This window comes from Rhinopithecus roxellana, chromosome 8 (genome assembly GCF_007565055.1).
Source record: "Rhinopithecus roxellana isolate Shanxi Qingling chromosome 8, ASM756505v1, whole genome shotgun sequence".
NCBI classification, from domain to species: Eukaryota; Metazoa; Chordata; class Mammalia; order Primates; family Cercopithecidae; genus Rhinopithecus; species Rhinopithecus roxellana.
This window is the reverse complement of record NC_044556.1, coordinates 107861134-107877588: the sequence shown is the minus strand read 5'-3', so window position 1 is coordinate 107877588 and position 16455 is coordinate 107861134. Positions and strand designations below refer to the sequence as shown.

The 16455-nt window shown below is 53.3% G+C and overlaps 2 protein-coding genes across 7 annotated transcripts in view; one reads left to right on the top strand and one right to left on the bottom strand.

Moving 5' to 3' along the window:
* The window catches only part of AKT3 (AKT serine/threonine kinase 3), a 375054-nt gene extending 368314 nt beyond the window's left edge, over window positions 1-6740 (top strand). Inside the window, exon 15 of the mRNA XM_030935744.1 lies at window positions 6643-6740. The gene's annotated coding sequence lies outside the window, so the exon portion shown is untranslated. The remainder of the gene's footprint in view (window positions 1-6642) is intronic.
* Window positions 1-16455, bottom strand: part of SDCCAG8 (serologically defined colon cancer antigen 8) — a 253354-nt gene that overhangs the window by 2951 nt on the left and 233948 nt on the right. For 2 of the 6 annotated variants that reach the window (XR_004058745.1, XM_030935738.1), the window contains 2 exons: window positions 8000-8126; window positions 6967-7109 (listed from right to left, as the gene is read on the bottom strand). The exons of 1 other annotated variant lie outside the window; for it this stretch is intronic. Coding sequence is in view for 3 of the 5 variants with exons in the window: in XM_030935738.1 (XP_030791598.1) it covers window positions 6967-7109; window positions 8000-8126 (270 nt within the window). In the remaining 2 variants the exon portion in view is untranslated. Of the gene's footprint in view, window positions 1-6966; window positions 7110-7999; window positions 8127-16455 lie in introns of those variants that run through there. 3 more of the 6 variants (XM_030935740.1, XM_010353267.2, XR_004058746.1) reach the window with 2 other exon arrangements.

Below are 16455 nucleotides of genomic sequence, written 5' to 3'. Positions count from 1 at the left end.
TGTAGTTACTGCCCACATCTGGCTTATCTGCCATTAGAGATATCCATGATGCTTATTTCCAGAAAGTCCTGTCATCAGCACCACAGTGACCGTGGTCTCGCTGTCCAGGAAAGAAGCGCGTGCGTATGCCAGTGGGACGTGAGCCCTCAGCCAGTGTCTCTCATCCTTCTGCCTTTCCATTTGTCATCGTGGCCCTTGCTTTGGCCCTCCTGTGGCTGCCCTGCAGCGCACTGGCCACTGCTCCCCTGCCTGTGCTGTCCACAGGTGGCGGAAACGCACCTCATCTGCAGGCGCACAGCTGCTAACCCATTTTCTTTGTTCTCACTTTAAATCCTATGGGAGTCTTCTCTCCACAAACCCTGCCTCGTTCATTTCTCAAGTTTGGTAAGTTCTGAGTGTAAGAAATGAGTTGCTCGGGGTGACCTGAACTGTTACCCGGGCGACCACGCAGTGGGTCCAGCCAGCCTCTTCTGCCTCTTTGTTTCCAAGCCAGCCGGAAAGGCCAGAGGTGGCAGCCCGGGGAGATGGTGGCACCCCTCGCCCCGCTCACGGGAGACCTGCCTGGACTTTCCACTTCATTCTCTCTGTGGGTGGCTCTAGCCAGCCCTTCTGAAGGTAACATCCCCTTCCCCCCGCCCCCCGCTATCTGCTCTGCTCACTGGCATGCTGCCTCTGTTTGGCCAAGTCAAAACATGGTCCTGGTCCCTTGTGTGGCTGGCAATAAAGCATCCATTTGTAACTGGAGAGGGCAGACCCCTCCCCCCATCTCCATCTGGGGCATTTCAAAGCTGGCCCTGAGTTGACAGAGCTCCAGGGCAGCCCCTGCCTCGCTTGGTGGCTCGCCTCCCGCCTCCGCCTCGTGTTCTGGGCGCCAGGGCTAGGGCTCGGCAGCTGTTCCAGCCAGGCCCGGCTCCGCCCACACCCGCTCGGGTACCTGCCCCCATCCACACATCCTGTGGCCTGAGAAGAAGTTCATTTCTCTGCCCAGCCACTTCCCAATTCCATTCACTTCATTTCTCTGAGCCTTATTTTTCTATGTACAAAATGGTTATTTATCTCAAATGGCCCTTTCAAGCCCACAATGATCTCAGCACTAATCCTGCTGGTTTCATAACCATCCGTGCTGGGCTCTGGGTGATATCAGGCACTTCCTTTTCAAGGGAAGCTGGTTTTTTTCTTTTTCTCTGCCAGAAATCAAGGGACATGGAAGCTAACACATGTCTCTGAAGCGACGCAGAGCTGAGATTGGGACCCAGGCAGTTTGCCCTCAGAGTCCAGACTCCCATGCAGGACTCTCCTGCTTGTTCTAGCAGATGAAGGGAACCACTTTGATATCTACGGAATTCAGCTGCCAAATTGAGCAGGAAACCTGGATGAAAGAAGCCACGTGAGCTCGGGCTTGCCACCAATGCAGTGAGGAGAGAGGTGCCCTCAGCATGCTGGGCAGAACGTTGTGGAAGCACAGCCTTCGAGCAGGAAGCCACCTGTTAGAAGGGAGTGTTCCTCTACAGAGCTGAGGGGCGCTCAGCCACCCTCAGGCCCCCGTGGCCCTGCTGTCCCCAGCACCGTGGCTGAGGTTCTCGCTGAGAGGCCTCATCCCCTCCAGGTCAGGCTGTCCAGGAACCTTGCTCTGTCAGCTGCAAAGCAGGGCAGGAGCTCATGGTTAAGGCCATCCCAGGGCAGCGGCCACTCTTCCCTCCTGGCTGCCCAGCTGGGCCTCTGACAACAGCAGCCACACGGCAGGCAGAGTTCAAAGCCCTCCTTCCCTTCCACTGCAGGCCTTGGCATTGCTGCTTCTGGGCTCTGAGAAAGGAACGGGGCCGTAGAAACCAGAGAAATGGTAAGGTAGCCACAGAGAAGGCCGCCTTGCAGACAAGAAGTGGGACTTTCCATAAGACAGCATCTCTAGCTGGACTTGAGGGGGAGAGGGAGGCCCCCGCACACAGGAGGCTGGGGTGGAGGTCCTGGCTCTGAGGTGCTGCCTCCTCCCCAGGGTGCACCCGAGCCCAAGGGTTCCTTCCTAACCATGGGGTCTGAGTTTGTCATCTTCCAGCTTTCTCAAGTCCCCTGAGTCATCAGAACTTCCTCTCCACACAGGCAGGTCTGTGTTTTATATGAACCATGTTTCCATGGTAAATAGATTTTAAGAATTCCCAAAGGACAGACAGTGTCACCAACAGCAGAGAGTGGAGCCTCTGGCTGCCTCATGTTTGAAAGTGTTAAAAATAAAGACAACACTGACATTTGGGGTTGTAATGTGACGGAATTACAGTCTTTTAAAGGCAAGAACCACTGATCTACACTACATGTAATATTCAGTGTTTTGTTCACTTGTCTAATTGGATTAAAATATTTAGCTCCCTTTAAAATCTTGATTGTGAATTTATATTGCAAAATGTAATGTCTGACTCAGGAAGCAATAAGTAGAGCAAATGTATCTGAAGGAATATAAAATTCAATGTACTTTTCTCCCATGATTCTCATTCTGAAAGTACTCACTCTTGGACAAAGTGAACTGCTAACGGAAGAGCAAGTCTGGCTAAATTGAAGCCCTGTGCGCTTTTCAATATTAGACACAGGGTGCTCAGTCAAAAAACACAAAGTTTAACTCTCTGCTGTTGGAGGTGTCTGGGGAAGTTTCGCCGAAGGTCGCGAGATGCTTATGTTAGACACGCAGCACCCGGGGTCTCGTGTCATCTTTAAAAACACTCAGGCAGCAGGGAGTTAATGACATTTTAGCTGCATATGTTCAAGTTTATTTAAAAAAATATGCAAGTCACTTTGGTTGACAGTGTCTTGTACACAGTTTTGAAAGAATCAGGGCAAACTTTAACAGAGTCAGTTTTTATTTGAAAAATATTTTCTGGGAATGTATCAGTGTTTATTTTTGAGACTGACAATTCGGGTGAAAATCAGGATAAAAACAAAAAAACAACAATTTGGTTGAAATCAAATTGTTTGTTTTCATCTATTTAGAATTCTTTCCAAAAAATCTTGGTTCAGGAGGAGGCTTTTTAATTTATTTTATTCAGTGTATTTGCTGTTCTATTCAAGCACCATCTGTCTTACAGGTAGCTAACTTTGTGGTAGCTCCTAAGTCAGCTGGGCGAGGCCCCCAGGGCTCCTGGAAGGACCACAGTAAATTAGGTGACACCTCCAAGGCCTCACATGGCCGCCTGCAGCAGCTCTGCCTTGCAGACAGGCCTCCCCAGCAGGGAGTGTTGGTCCCTAGAGCTGCCACTTTTCTAGAGCCTCCCTTCTCCCTTTGCTTCCAGTCGCAATGGGCCTTTCCTCCTTCATCATCTTCTGTGTCTCTGCGTCCCCTGCTTGTTTTCGGCTCTCTTCTATGAGTCCTTTGGTATAATGAGATAATGTCGATGATCTTGAATATAATCACATATGGCTGCTGGATCCATGCACAAGTTTAAATCAAATTAGAAAGTAAATTCACTGCCAAGAATGCTTAAAAGTCATAGGGCCAACTGATGAACCACTGACAAGTCAGTTTCCGACTCTGTTTTCTAAACTGTAAGTGATTCATATGAGGGGACTAAAAGGGAATCACTCCCCAGACTGAACACTGCAGACAGCACCAAACAGCCTACTTAGGATATGACGGCCATCAGAAAATGCAAGTCAGCTGAGACCGTATTCATTACCAAATAAGCACGCAGACACAGAAAATCAGCTTGATGGTTGAGACCATCCTCTAAGTGGACAGATAATTTCTGTTTTCCCCTCTCCCAGATGCCATCCTCCCCAAGACTCCTATTTCCTCACCAGCCGGCTCCAACCTTCCTAGCCAGATGTTAGAGCCCCCAGGCTCTAGGTTGCAGACCCCTGACCCTGCTCCAAGCTGTCAGGCCCTGCCCAAACTTCCCCAAGACCCACTGACCTCCCCCCGAATCCCCTCCCCCCAACCCCCACACCCAGGTTTCAGCCTCCCCTAGCCAGGGCCTGCCTCTCAAGAAGAGGTGAGAGTGTGACTACCCAGTTTCAAACAAAAGACAGGCCAGAGTGTCTCTCTGGAGGCCCTGACCCTCTCGCAATACAGAGTGCGGGGAACTGCGTCTAGGCAAAGCTGGGCAAATGCTTCAATGTCTGTTCTCCACAAGGAGAAGAAAGAGCCATTTCATGACATTTAAAAGCCATTTTCTTGAAGTTGTTTCCCCCGGGTGAGGCAGGAGATCAATAATGCCATTATTTGTAGTCACCCAAAACTAAGAACAAGCCAAGAGGCCGGGCGCGGTGGCTCACGCCTGTAATGCCAGCACTTTGGGAGGCAAAGGTGGGCAGATCACCTGAGGTCAGGAGTTCGAGACCAGCCTGGCCAACATGGAGAAACCCAGTCTTTATTAAAAACACAAAATTAGCCCGGTGTGGTGGGCGCCTGTAATCCCAGCTACTTGAGAGGATGAGGCAGGAGAATTGCTTGAACCCAGGAGGCAGAGGTTGCAGTGAGCCAAGACCATGCCATTGCACTCCAGCCTGGGTGATAAGAAAAAAACTCATCTCAAAAGAAACACAGCCGGGCGCAGTGGCTCACACCTGTAATCCCAGCACTTTAGGAGGCTGAGGTGGGCGGATCATCTGAGGTCAGGAGTTCGAGACCAGTCTGGCCAACATGGTGAAACTCCGTTTCTACTAAAAATACCAAAAAATTAGCTGGGCATGGTGGTGGGTGCCTGTAAACCCAACTACTTGGGAGCCTGAGGCAGGAGAATCACTTGAACCTGGGAGGCAGAGGTTGTAGTGAGCAGAGATAGTACCACTGTACTCCAGTCCAGTCTAGGTGACAGAGCGAGACTCCGTCTCAAAAAACAAAACAAAACAAAGCACAAGCCAAGCCATGAGCCGAGAGCTGTAGCCAGTGGCCTGGGCCCTGCCCGCCGCAGACAGCCCCGGGGAGGGGAGCGGGAAGGATGGCAGGTCTCGTGGCCAAAAGCATCCGTGTGGCAACTACCACTACCAGGGTCTCCCTCTGCCAGCCATGTCGTTTTGAGTGGTTCAGAATTCAAGCAGAAAGAAGTTAGAATAATGAAGCCTGCTAACAGGCTAGACACTTGCTGTCGGAGGCCACAGGCCAGCCTGAGCCCCACCACCAGGGGCAGCGGGGCTCAGGACCCAGGACAGGGAGTGAAGGAAAGGGGTGGACTTTGCTTTGGAACCGCTGCCCGACCCATTCTCTTCTGGGTATTAAATGGACAGAGATGTTTAGAGTTAGACATGCAAAATTAAGCTAAGCTTAACTCATCCAGGCTGAGAAAATGGAAGCCTTTAGTTAAACCATCTCTAACCCGGACATGAGGACAGCTCTAACCTCAGCTGCCCAAGATCTGGACCTGCAGGCCACTCCAGGAAAACAGAGAGGCTGGCTGAGCACTCCAGAGCCCTCAGGCGGCACCTCCTCCAAAATACCTGCTTGAACCTACAGCAGCCTTGCTCACAGCACGGCTCAGCAGAAGCCTAACTCACACGCTGATTCCATGACAAGAAGGCATTGCAGGGGCTGAAGCCCACTGACAGCCCCTACCTAGAGGCGAAGGCCAGGCTTAGCCAGAAAAAGCGGGCTCTGGGTTTAGATATTCCGCAGAGTGCTTGCAAACCTGGATCCCTGCCTCCTCTCTGACCACTAGTATTTGCAACTGAAAGCCAACATTCCCTCTACCAAATTTCTTTTGTCATGTTCATATTAAAATAACTCCAAGTGTAATATTTGAATCTGAAAGGCCGCTTTAGAGATGAGCCAGATGGGCCAGTATCAGATAGCACAGGATGGGCAAAGCATTGCTGCTGCTTCAGGCAAAAGAAGAAAGACCTGCTAGTTTTTCTGAGGATTTTTTGAGGTTCGGGGTTTTTTTAATGCATTTTGTGAAAATTCTGCAACTCACTTGGCAATAACCAGATTTGTAAAGCCCTGGAAGAGGCTTCTAAGCACGGGTGATCCATGTTAAGATCTGAGTGTGCTGTAAAGCAGGCAGATGGGGAGTTAAAAGGCAAAGCCCACGTTCTCCTGACCTAGCCCAGAGCCCAAAGGAGGCTGCCGCGCGCTTCAGCGTCCACGGAAGACTCCCCACACCTGAGGCCTGACAGAGTTCTCGGCTTTAGAGGCCAAAGATTCACGCATGCCAGGAGTCACGGTCCCTCCCTCCTACGTGACAAGAGCCTAGTCACCTGCCAGGAGACCTAGTGGCCCCAGTGGCCCTGACCTTTGGCTGGCCAGGCCTCAAGCAGGTGCCGCTGGGGCTCTCCCTGAGGACCTGCCCACAGGGCTGGGTTCTGAGCTGGGTCTGGTGGAGGATGAGGGGGTCATCCTGAAAGCAGAGGACAGGGGAGTGCCGCTTGTCCTACGGCTGCGGCTGCTGCTCTGCAGGCCTCTGCCTTCCCTGAACCTCTCCCAGGACACTGTGAAGATGAGGGAGAAAGGAAACACCCTCACATGTCCAGCCTGTGTGCCCCAGGGCCTGTGGGGCATCCCGCCTGCACTCAGCACACCCAGTAGCCCGTGAAGCCAGGCGTGCACCATGCCCACTGTGCAGAGGAGAAACTGAGGCTGGAAAAAGGCTTAAGTTACTTGTCCGAAGCGGGGGTGGGGGCTTCAGCATAGTGACACAGACTGGAATAATTCTCTGTTCTTTCCAGCTCCAAACACTTCGAAGGTTTTCAAAATGTAGTGTCCTCCAGAATCACCCCACCAGCTTGGCGAAATTCAGGTTCCAGGACCCTGCCGTGGAGCGCGCCAGGTGAGGCCTCGCCTCCTCGCTTAGCAGTGGCAGTGCGACTGTGGCCAGGACTTTGAGCAGCCTGCTCCCCCACGGTCCGGTGAGCAGTCTCAGAAGCATGGGGACAGCAGAGGCGTTTCCACCTCCAGGCCTTAGCTCCCTGGCGCCTGGCTGTGCTCATTTACTGCCTGTGAACACGTTTTGCAGAGGGATTTTGGGCTGAGTGGGAAAAGTCAGTACTTACAGGTTCCTTGAGCACAGGGTCATTTTGTAAGAAGAACGAGACTCCTCTTCGTTTCCATTTCCAGATGCATTTTTCCTATTCATCACTCCAAGCGCGTACTGCCTGAAGTCCCCAGGGCGCTCACAGAGCACCCGGGTGCAATCCTAATGAAAGGCGGAGGCCTTGGTCAGCCCCCGGACCACCTCATTATCCTAACAAACTGCTTGATGGGGCAAAATGCACAGCCTCTCTAACAGGCAGAGAAGCGATTTAGAAAACAAGAGGTTTCATACTGCGTTCCAAACTCACCGGACACTTTCCTTCCTCCCTTTTCCCTGCTGGTGGCCCTGGATCTCACCTGAATGGGGAGCTGTGGAGTCAGGCTTAGGTTCCATTTGTGGTGTCCCTACCTCCCAGCTGTAATGCTTGTCTGGGCCTTGGTTTCCCTATCTAAAACATGGAGACAATGATGTCAGCACCGCCTGCTTGTTCCAGGGTAAAGGGGATTAATGCATGCTGTGTAACACTGCTGGGTGCTCTGCAAGCACTCCAGATAGTAGCCCAGTAATCAGCTAATTTAGGACAAGATGCCTGCATTCCATTCAAGACGACTTTGCTAATTGAGAACACCTCTTTCCTCAACCAATTCAAACCATACACGACCTTCAGAGGCAGCTCAAGGCCACCCTCCTCCAAAAAGCCTGTTTTGCCGCCCACGGTCGTCCTCCCACTTCTCCCTGCTCTCGCACCCTCCGCGGCCTGCACGGCGCAGCTTGGCACTTGGTGTGGTTCGTTCATTCGCGGGCCTGGGTCTGTTCACCTGCACGGACTTTAACCCCCTCACCAGGACGGGCGCATGGCTCCGCTTCTCTGGGTCCTGCACCGCCCAGCACAGTCGTCAGGACCTCCCTCCCAGCTTACTGCTAACCGATGTGATCCGTGGGAAAGCCGGCCTGTTGAGCTGCATAAAAGACCCACCGGAAGACTCCCGCGTGTTCTTGGGTGGGCTGAGCCCGCCCACGGACTCCCACCTGCGCCGCGTTCTGCACAGTACCTGGCTCCGCAGCCGGTCCACCTCTTCCGACAGGCTCTGCCTCTCCAGGAGAAGCTGGTTCTGCTTGTTGAGGAGCTGCACCAGCTGCTGGGCTGTGGCCTGGCTGTGCTTATCCAGCTGCCTTAGCCTGAAGAAAAATCCACCGCAGAATTAAAGAGGGATAACGTCAGCCTTTCAACAGGCCCAGGGGCTGTGTGTATCTGAGGGAAGCCCCTGCTAGGGAACCAGAAGCAGGACGCCTAAGTGACCCTGAGGTGCCAGGCTCTGGCTAGCAGTGGGCCCTTGGTACGCACTGTGTGAAGGTAACATTCTAGCAAATGTGCGTGGGAACTGGGAGCCATCTCAGTACGCTATCAATTAGAAAACACGCAGATAAGTGGGGTAAGTGGAAGAAAAAAGGAAACTTTGAACTAACAAGTAGAGGTCAAAGATGAGGGGCCTAAATGCCGCCATTGTTCAGCTGGAAAGGTCTCTGGCAGGCTGAGCACACGGCCGCCCCGGCTGGGGAAGTGGGTGAGGGCCGTGGAAACACTGAAGTAAGGGTTTTCCATTATTAATCACTCAGTCAATCACGAGCTCCGGCATCGCTGACCAGATGTCTTTAAAGATCCTAAATTTGTCATTCTGCTGATGGGCGCTCCTCTCCAGACTTGCTAATTGACTCGGACCATTATCCTCATCTGTCCACAGTCGGCTTCCTACAGCCAGCAGCACACTCACTCATGGAACTGTTGGCTTTGGATTAAATTTGGAATTGAACGACTACCCAGAAGTGTTCTGGAGAGAAGCGACATGTGTGGCCTGCCTCACGTCCTCACCCGTCAAAAGCACCAGCAGGCACGTTAACTCGGATTCTCCCAAGGAAAAGGCCATTAAAGCTCAAGGTGCCTTTCAAACTCCAGGCTACTGAGCCGAAGACCTGTGGGCCGTTCTGCGGACACCGGCCTCTGGCTGCCCTCAGTTCGAGTTCTCCTGGGGCTCCGAGCACTACTAAGCACTGACACGGCCACACGTTCGGGCCCTGGGGTTGGGATAGGTTCCTTCACAGAAAAGGCCGCACATGTGGGCACAGGAACCACTGCCCTCTGGGAAACCCGGCGATGGTCCGGACCTTCCTCCCGCGCTGCGCGGCCCACGCCCTCCCATTTCCCCACGGCTACTCCGGCCCTGCCCCACCGCCCTTCTCAGCCTCCGCTGGGTTGGGCTGGAGGATTTGGTCAAGGGGCCCGAGCCCCAGCCCTGGCCCTTCCCCAGAACGCACCGTGACTCCCTGTTTTCAGCCATACCCAGCGTTGTCCGGGTCTGTGGGGCGCCCTACCTGTGCCGGGGCAGGCGAGGGCCGCAGCCTAGGCCCCAGCCCGGGCAGAGCCGGCACTGCGCATGCTCCCAGGAAGCCCCGCCCCCGGACTGGGCGCCTCCGAGTGGCCACGCCCACAATTCGCACCACCACCGCCCCTCCCTACCCCGCCAAGGGCCTCCTGCTGCCCGCAGGTTCTGGGGAAAGTGTAAGGACTCAGGGACGCCCTGGCGCCTCTTTCAAGCCTGGGCAACAGCCTGGCCCTGCCCTGCCTCCAGGATCAGGCTGGCCTCAACAGAACAGCAAAGATCTTCCATCCAAGTAGGAGTGTTTCCCTGTGTGTGTGACATATATACATGGTCATGCTCCAACACCCTACCCGATCCTACCCCATCCTACCCCATCCTACCCCATCCTACCCCATCCCATCCCATCCCATCCCACCCCATCCCATCCCATCCCATCCCACCCCATCCCATCCCATCCCACCCCATCCTACCCCATCCTTCCCTCTGATCTTGGAGGAAAAGTAAGTTTCCTTCTGGCGATACCTAAGGCCATAGCTGCTTTGGGACGCCTCATCCGCCCCTACCCGTCCCCATCACGCTGGGGCTGAGGCAGCCTTTCCTGGGAGCTACTCTCAAAGCCACCGCGCTGGGGCAGATCACAGAAGCTCTCCTGCACAGCCCCGGGAGCCCGGGCTGTCCTTAGCAGCCAGTGGCCGGGAGAGAGGAGGACGTCCCAGGCCAGTGGGCTGGGGCACCTGCCTAGGCCGACCCTCTGACACAGGCAGGCGGCCACGATTCATCGGAGTACCTGCCCTGCTGTAGGGCCCAGGAGTGGCTCCCGTTGAAGAGACAGAGATGGTAACAGCTCTTTTCCTTGAGAAGCAGACAATCCGATGCTTCTGTATTTAAATCAGCAGGTGAAAAGCATCATTAGGCCTTGAGCTCTAGAACCCTAAGGTGGCTTTTCCCCTCCGATGAAGGCCTACCTGTGGAGAGAGCCACTGGCTAAGAGCAACTGAGGTAGTAGCCCCGTGGCTTCCTGCTTGCTTGAAAATAATGGAACAGAAACGTGACAAATGACACCACGACATGACTGCATAGCAAGAAGATGCCACGAGCAGCCATTGTCCATGTGGTCCCTTGCCCTGTGCTAGGATCAAATGGGATGATGGTCCTTTGGACCAATGGGTTCAGTATGTGGTTTTGAACTCCTGAAAAGGGATGGCAGCCCATCCAGGGCAATGGGCAGGGCCAAAGCCGCTCTCACAGCATAAACGCCGGGCATGGCAGGCCACCCTGGCTCCACCTTCAGCGATGGTGGCTCTAGGCCAGTTCCGGCCTAGACCTTCCTCCTATGGAGCCCTCAGAACCTGGAGGAGGCTTAGTCCAGAGTGCTTTGCAACCTGGGGCCCTGGGAAAGCTATAGAGATTACTGGGGTGGGGAGGAGGAAGGAGGCACCACCCAGACCCGCTGAATCAAGTGCCTGGGTGTGAGCCCCGCAGGACAGCAGGGGACCAGCTGACCAGGTTTCCACAGAAGCACCCCTGCTGTGAGGAGTGAGATCCCTGAGGAGGGGCAGCCCTCCCTTCACAGCGAAGAGCTGAGGATGGATTCCCATTGACTCAATTTTTAAACCAACTTGAAGACTCCCTATATTACAAATATTGGGAAAAGAGATTTTTTTTCTTTTCTTTTCTTTTTTTTTTTTTGGAGACAGAGTTGTGCTCTTGTTGCCCAGGCTGGAGTACAATGGTGCGATCTTGGCTCACTGCAACCTCCTCCTGGGTTCAAGCAATTCCCCTGTCTCAGTGTCCCCAGTAGCTGAGACTACAGAAATCCACCACCATGCTCAGCTAATTTTGTCTTTTTAGTAGAGATGGGATTTCTTCATGTTGGTCAGGCTGGTCTTGAACTCCCCCGCCTCGGCCTCCCAAAGTACAGGCGTGAGCCACCGAACCCAGCCTGAGACTTTTTTTTTTTTTTTAATGGAGTCTCACTGTCACTCAGGCTGGGGTACAGTGGCTCGATCTTGGCTTACTGCAACCTATGCGGCCCTGGTTCAAGCGATTCTCCTGCCTTAGTCTCCCAAATAGCTGGGATTATAGGCTCCTGCCACCGTGCCCAGCTAATTTTTATATTTTAGTAGAGACGGGGGTTTCACCATCTTGGCCAGGCTGGTCTTGAACTCCTGACCTCATGCTCCACCCACCTCTCCTCCCTAAGTGCTGGGATTAAAGGTGTGAGCCACCGCAGCCGGGGGAGATTTTTTTAAAGTTATTTATTTTTGGAAGAGCCTCCAACCCTGCACAAACCAGCCTACCCCTCTGTTAACGGATGTTTCACTGCCATCATTCAGAAGAGATTTCTCGGGGTGTCCTAGACACATAAGCTCTCTTTTCTTTTTCATGGTGGTTACTGCTCTCTCATATGCGTGGTCCTGAGTTCACCTCTTCATCCACCCACAGTTTCAAATAGCACCTCTGATGACTGCTAACACCTACTGAGTCACTGCGCCACAATTACCTATGTAAATTTAATTGATTAATCAATAAACTACCTATTAAATTCAATAATTATCTTAATTAAAAGTTCACTACAGTCCTGGGAGGTACATGCTAGTATCATCCCCATTTTACAGATGAAAAAACAAGCTGAGATGTTGATTAACTTGCACAAAGTCACACAAGTAATCGGTAGAGCCTGGAGTCAAATCCAGCCAGTGCCCAGGTGTCCTTAACCATTGTTAATGGTGGTTAACTCACTTAATTCACTAAATGAACCAACCCTTGGTAAACACCTTGTTTTTTTTTTTTTTGTTTTTTTGTTTTTTTTTTTCTTTTGAGATAGAGTCTCGCTCTGTCACCCAGGCTGGAGTACAGTGGCATAATTTTGGCTCACTGCAACCTCTGCCTCCCGGGTTCGAGCAATTCTCCTGCCTCAGTCTCCCAAGTAGCTGGGACAACAGGTGCATGCCACCACACCCGTCTAATTTTTGTATTTTTTGTAGGGGCGGGGTTTCACTATGTTGGCCAGGCTGGTCTCGAACTCCTGACCTCATGATCCGCCCACTTCAGCCTCCCAAAGTGCTGGGATGGCAGGCATGAGCCACCGCACCCAGCCAACACCTCTTAAGGGTCAAGTACTAATTTAGGTCCTGGGAGTCCATCAAGAATGACAAACGCTCCCGGCTCTCGGACGGTTCCTGGCCAATGGAGGAGACTCACTTGTAAAGAAACATGCTCAACTGAAACAGGACACTGAGGCATGAAGAGAAATGGCCAATATTACAGATGAGAAGCCTGGGAGGGCTTGCGCCTGCTTAGACGTGGCTCATCATCATCATATGCTGAGCACTTACTATGTCGGGCACTGGACTTACTGTTTAGCACTCACAATTCCATGAGGCAGGAACTAATTATTATGCCACTTTAAGGATGAGGAAACTGAGGCACAGGCGACATGAATTATTCATTCAAAGTCACTCAGCGGGCAAGCTGGGATGGGAAAGGATGAGTGGGTGCTGTTCTGGCCAGGGCCAGGGGCCGGCAGTGCAAAGGCCACTGCCTGTCTGGGAACTGCAAGCTGTGCAGTGTGGCTGGACCAGAGGCTGCAGGCTGCTCAGAGGGAGGTGATGCTGGACTCTGTAGCCAAAAAAACAAGTATGGACTTCGTCCTGCAGGCAATGGCAGTGCCATTTACCAGACAGAGGATGGCAGGAGGGACCGGCCTGGAGTAGAAGAGACGTTCTGGGGTCAGGGCGAGTCCCAGGTACCTGTGGAACATGCTCCCACCAGGCAGTTATGCAGCTTGGGGCTTAGGAAGGGCCGAGCTGGAGCTCTAGCTGAGCGGGCCAAACCTGCTGGGAGGCGAGGCCATGAACGTGGGGGCAAGATTTGCCTGGGAAGGGTTGGCAGAGATTGTCAGTGTGGGGAGTTTGTTAAAAACGCAGATATCCGGCCCGCAAGACCCCCTGGCTGAGAAGCTCTTCTGCAGTGAGAGGGAAGGGCTCGCCCCAGGATAGGGGTTTAGGAACCACCGCATTCAAGGGCTGGCAGCGGACAGGAATCTGGCAAGACACTGAGAGTGGGATCCTGGAGGGAGGAGAACCGGGAGATGGAGGTCCAGGGAGGAGAGGGGTCAGGGCGGAGTGGCCAGTTTGTGGGAAATGCCACCTGGTGGCGAAGCGCCCTGCAGAGGCTCCTGGCTGGGGCAGAAGCCAGATTTCAGGGGCTGGAAGAGAGAGGCTCTTCTGGTGAGGGGCTGGGCTGGCGGGGAGGTCGCAAGATGGGGTGCGGAGGGTGGGAGCCGCTGGGGAGGAGGCCCTGGAGAAGAGAGGGGCGATCTTCACGGCAGAGGACGGCGGACTTCCCGAGGAAGGAGGGTGCCTTAGGCAGAAGATTGAGACCCTCCCCTGAGGCAAGAGTGGAGGCAGGAGCAGGGGCGGGTCGAGGAGGGCGCTGGTGCTCAGCAGCCTCCAGGATCCCCCACGTAGCAGGCACCACTGTTCGCTGAGAAAGGGGACGAGGCAGCGGGGAAGCTGCTGCGGGGACCAGGGCGCCGGTGGGAGGCAGGGACAGCCGCCCAGCTCAGGGGGCGCGCTCTGAGGAAGACCCGGGCACCTGCCGCCGCCTCCCCCGGCTCCGCAGCCGCCGCCCCGTGCCCTCCACCTGCGACCTTCACCCCCATCACCATGGCCACGGGCCTGGAAACCTCTTTCAGCGTTCCAGTCTCAGAGCAACTGTCGTTCTGAGAGTGCAATTTCTTGTTCTGTCTTGGTTTTAGCCTTTTCTTCTAGGAGGCATTAAGTCATGAACAAGGCGAGGCGGTTTTGCCATCATGGGGTCTGCGGAGTCTGTTTAGGCGTCAGCCCCCGCTGCCAGAAGCGCCCCACGGCCTGCGAACCACACACACCCTCCATGCAGCAGGAAACACAGAATCGCCAAATTTCAGAGCTCAACCCCTAATTCAGACCCTTCTTTTCCCCTGCCTTTATCTCATCTTTGCAGCAGGCAGGGATTGCATCCAGGACCCCCAGGATGTGGCTGGTATCTTCACTGTGCTGTCATGGAGCCCTGGGAGCTGTGGCCAGGCCCCGCCAGGGGCAGGAAGCCAGTCCTCCTTCCAGGAAGCCCCTGTGCTCCCCTGGCCCTTACAACACAGGGTAGGGCCTGCAGGTCCATGAGGAAGGACACTTGAGGGAGCCCGCACCCAAGCTGGTGTGGCCGTCTCAGGCACAGGGTCCATGTCCTTCAGGATCTGCAGATGTACAACTGCCATCCCTGCCTGGGCAGGACTGGGGACCCTGGTGGAGAAAAGCAGCTGCCCCATGCAGGGGTAGAATGGGCATCACGGGCTCCCCTTCCACACAAGGGCATGGCCAGGAATTTCCGGCGTGTCAGGGGCAGCAGTTACCATGGGAACAAACGCGCCCAGGTTTCTAAAGGCAGATGCTGATGAAATCACAGGGGACTCATAAGTGTGCTGGGCCCAGACAGATCTCCACTGGTCCAACAGCGATCCTCTGAGCCACACCCTGCAAGCATGATCAGAACTAGCATTTAAAAAAATATGCAAGGCTTCAAGATAAGATGGAGCAAGTGGTGAAATACAAAACAACTTTATAGAGCTGAGTGGGCTGGGGAAAATATCTTATGCAAAACAGAAGCAGTGCAAGCTGCCAGCTCTGGTCCTATGCTTCAGACACTCATTTGCTATGAATACTGTGAAAGCAAGTGAATACATATATTTAAATTTTTTTATGTTGTATGTGATACATACAAAATATATGCAATGTATAAATAAGTTATGAGGTATAATAACCAAATGAACACTTGGGAACCTAGCACCAGCCCCACAGGGCCACTACCAATGGATTTCTTCTCCAGGCCAGCCCCTTCCTTCCCCAGAGGGGGCCCGTATCCTCATGCGTATATGTTTTTCAATGAGAGTTTTTTGCTTCACTGGACAATTCCCCCTGGGAGCTACCTACAGACTACAGTGGAAGGTTTTAGTTGTTGTTGTTTTGGGTTTGGTTTTGGTTTTGTTTTGGTGGTAATGGTAAAATCTTTCGTTCTGAAATGTTTTCAGACCAGAGCCTCCTCCCTGTGGTCACTCTGACTACAGCAAACATTATCCTTTCTCTCAGATAAGTGTTCTCAAAGTGCTTAGACTATTTCCCTGGGAGTGGCCTCCTCCTCATGGAAATGAAGAACATTTTTCAAACAACATATGGATTTCAAAGGTGCAAATACACGAACTGTAAAATATGCACTCACTTTTCTACTCCTCCCAGCGGCCTCCTCTAATGTTTACTGGGCATCTACTAAATGCCCACATTGTAAACATTTTACGTTCCTTAACTAATTTAATCCTCATAACAATACTACGCATTAATTTATCATCTGCATTTTATGCATGAGAGAAGCAAGGTGCAGAGAAGCGATCATTTGCCCAAGCGCACACAAGGTAAGGCAGAGCCAGGATTACCTAAGCCACCAAGGCCACAGAGCAAGGCCCACAGTGTGACTCATCACTCTCCTTCTTAGACTCTGTCCTGGTCTCTCACTCCCCTTTGGTCCCATCGTCTCAGGCACCTCTTCCTCCTCCATCAGACCTTCAAATGCTGGTGTGACCCAGGGCTGGGCTCAGCACTCTCCTGACTGGAAACGTTCTGCCTGCATGATTTTTAAAATCTACACCCATGACTCCAAGTGGAGAGGCCAAGGACCCTGAGCACTTGATCTCAGCCTCGGGCCTCTCCCCTGCATTTCCAAGCCCACTTCAAACTCGCCACCTGACACAGTGGAGTCATCTCTCAATGCTCCTCTCTCTGTGGCCCTCTCATGTGGGTGGGACCACCCCTAGTCACCATCCCCACGGCTCAGTCTCCTGGTTTCATAGATGAGCCCTTTAGGCCTTCTGAACCTCTCCCATCTCATCCCATCCCACCCCACCCATCCATCCATCCCATCCATCCATCCATCCATCCATCCCACCCATCCATCCATCCTCCATCCATCCATCCATCCCACTTATCCATCCATCCCACCCATCCATCCATCCCACTCATCTATCCATCCCACTCATCCATCCAACCCACTCATCCATTCATCCATCCCACCGATCCATCCATCCCACCCATCCACCCATC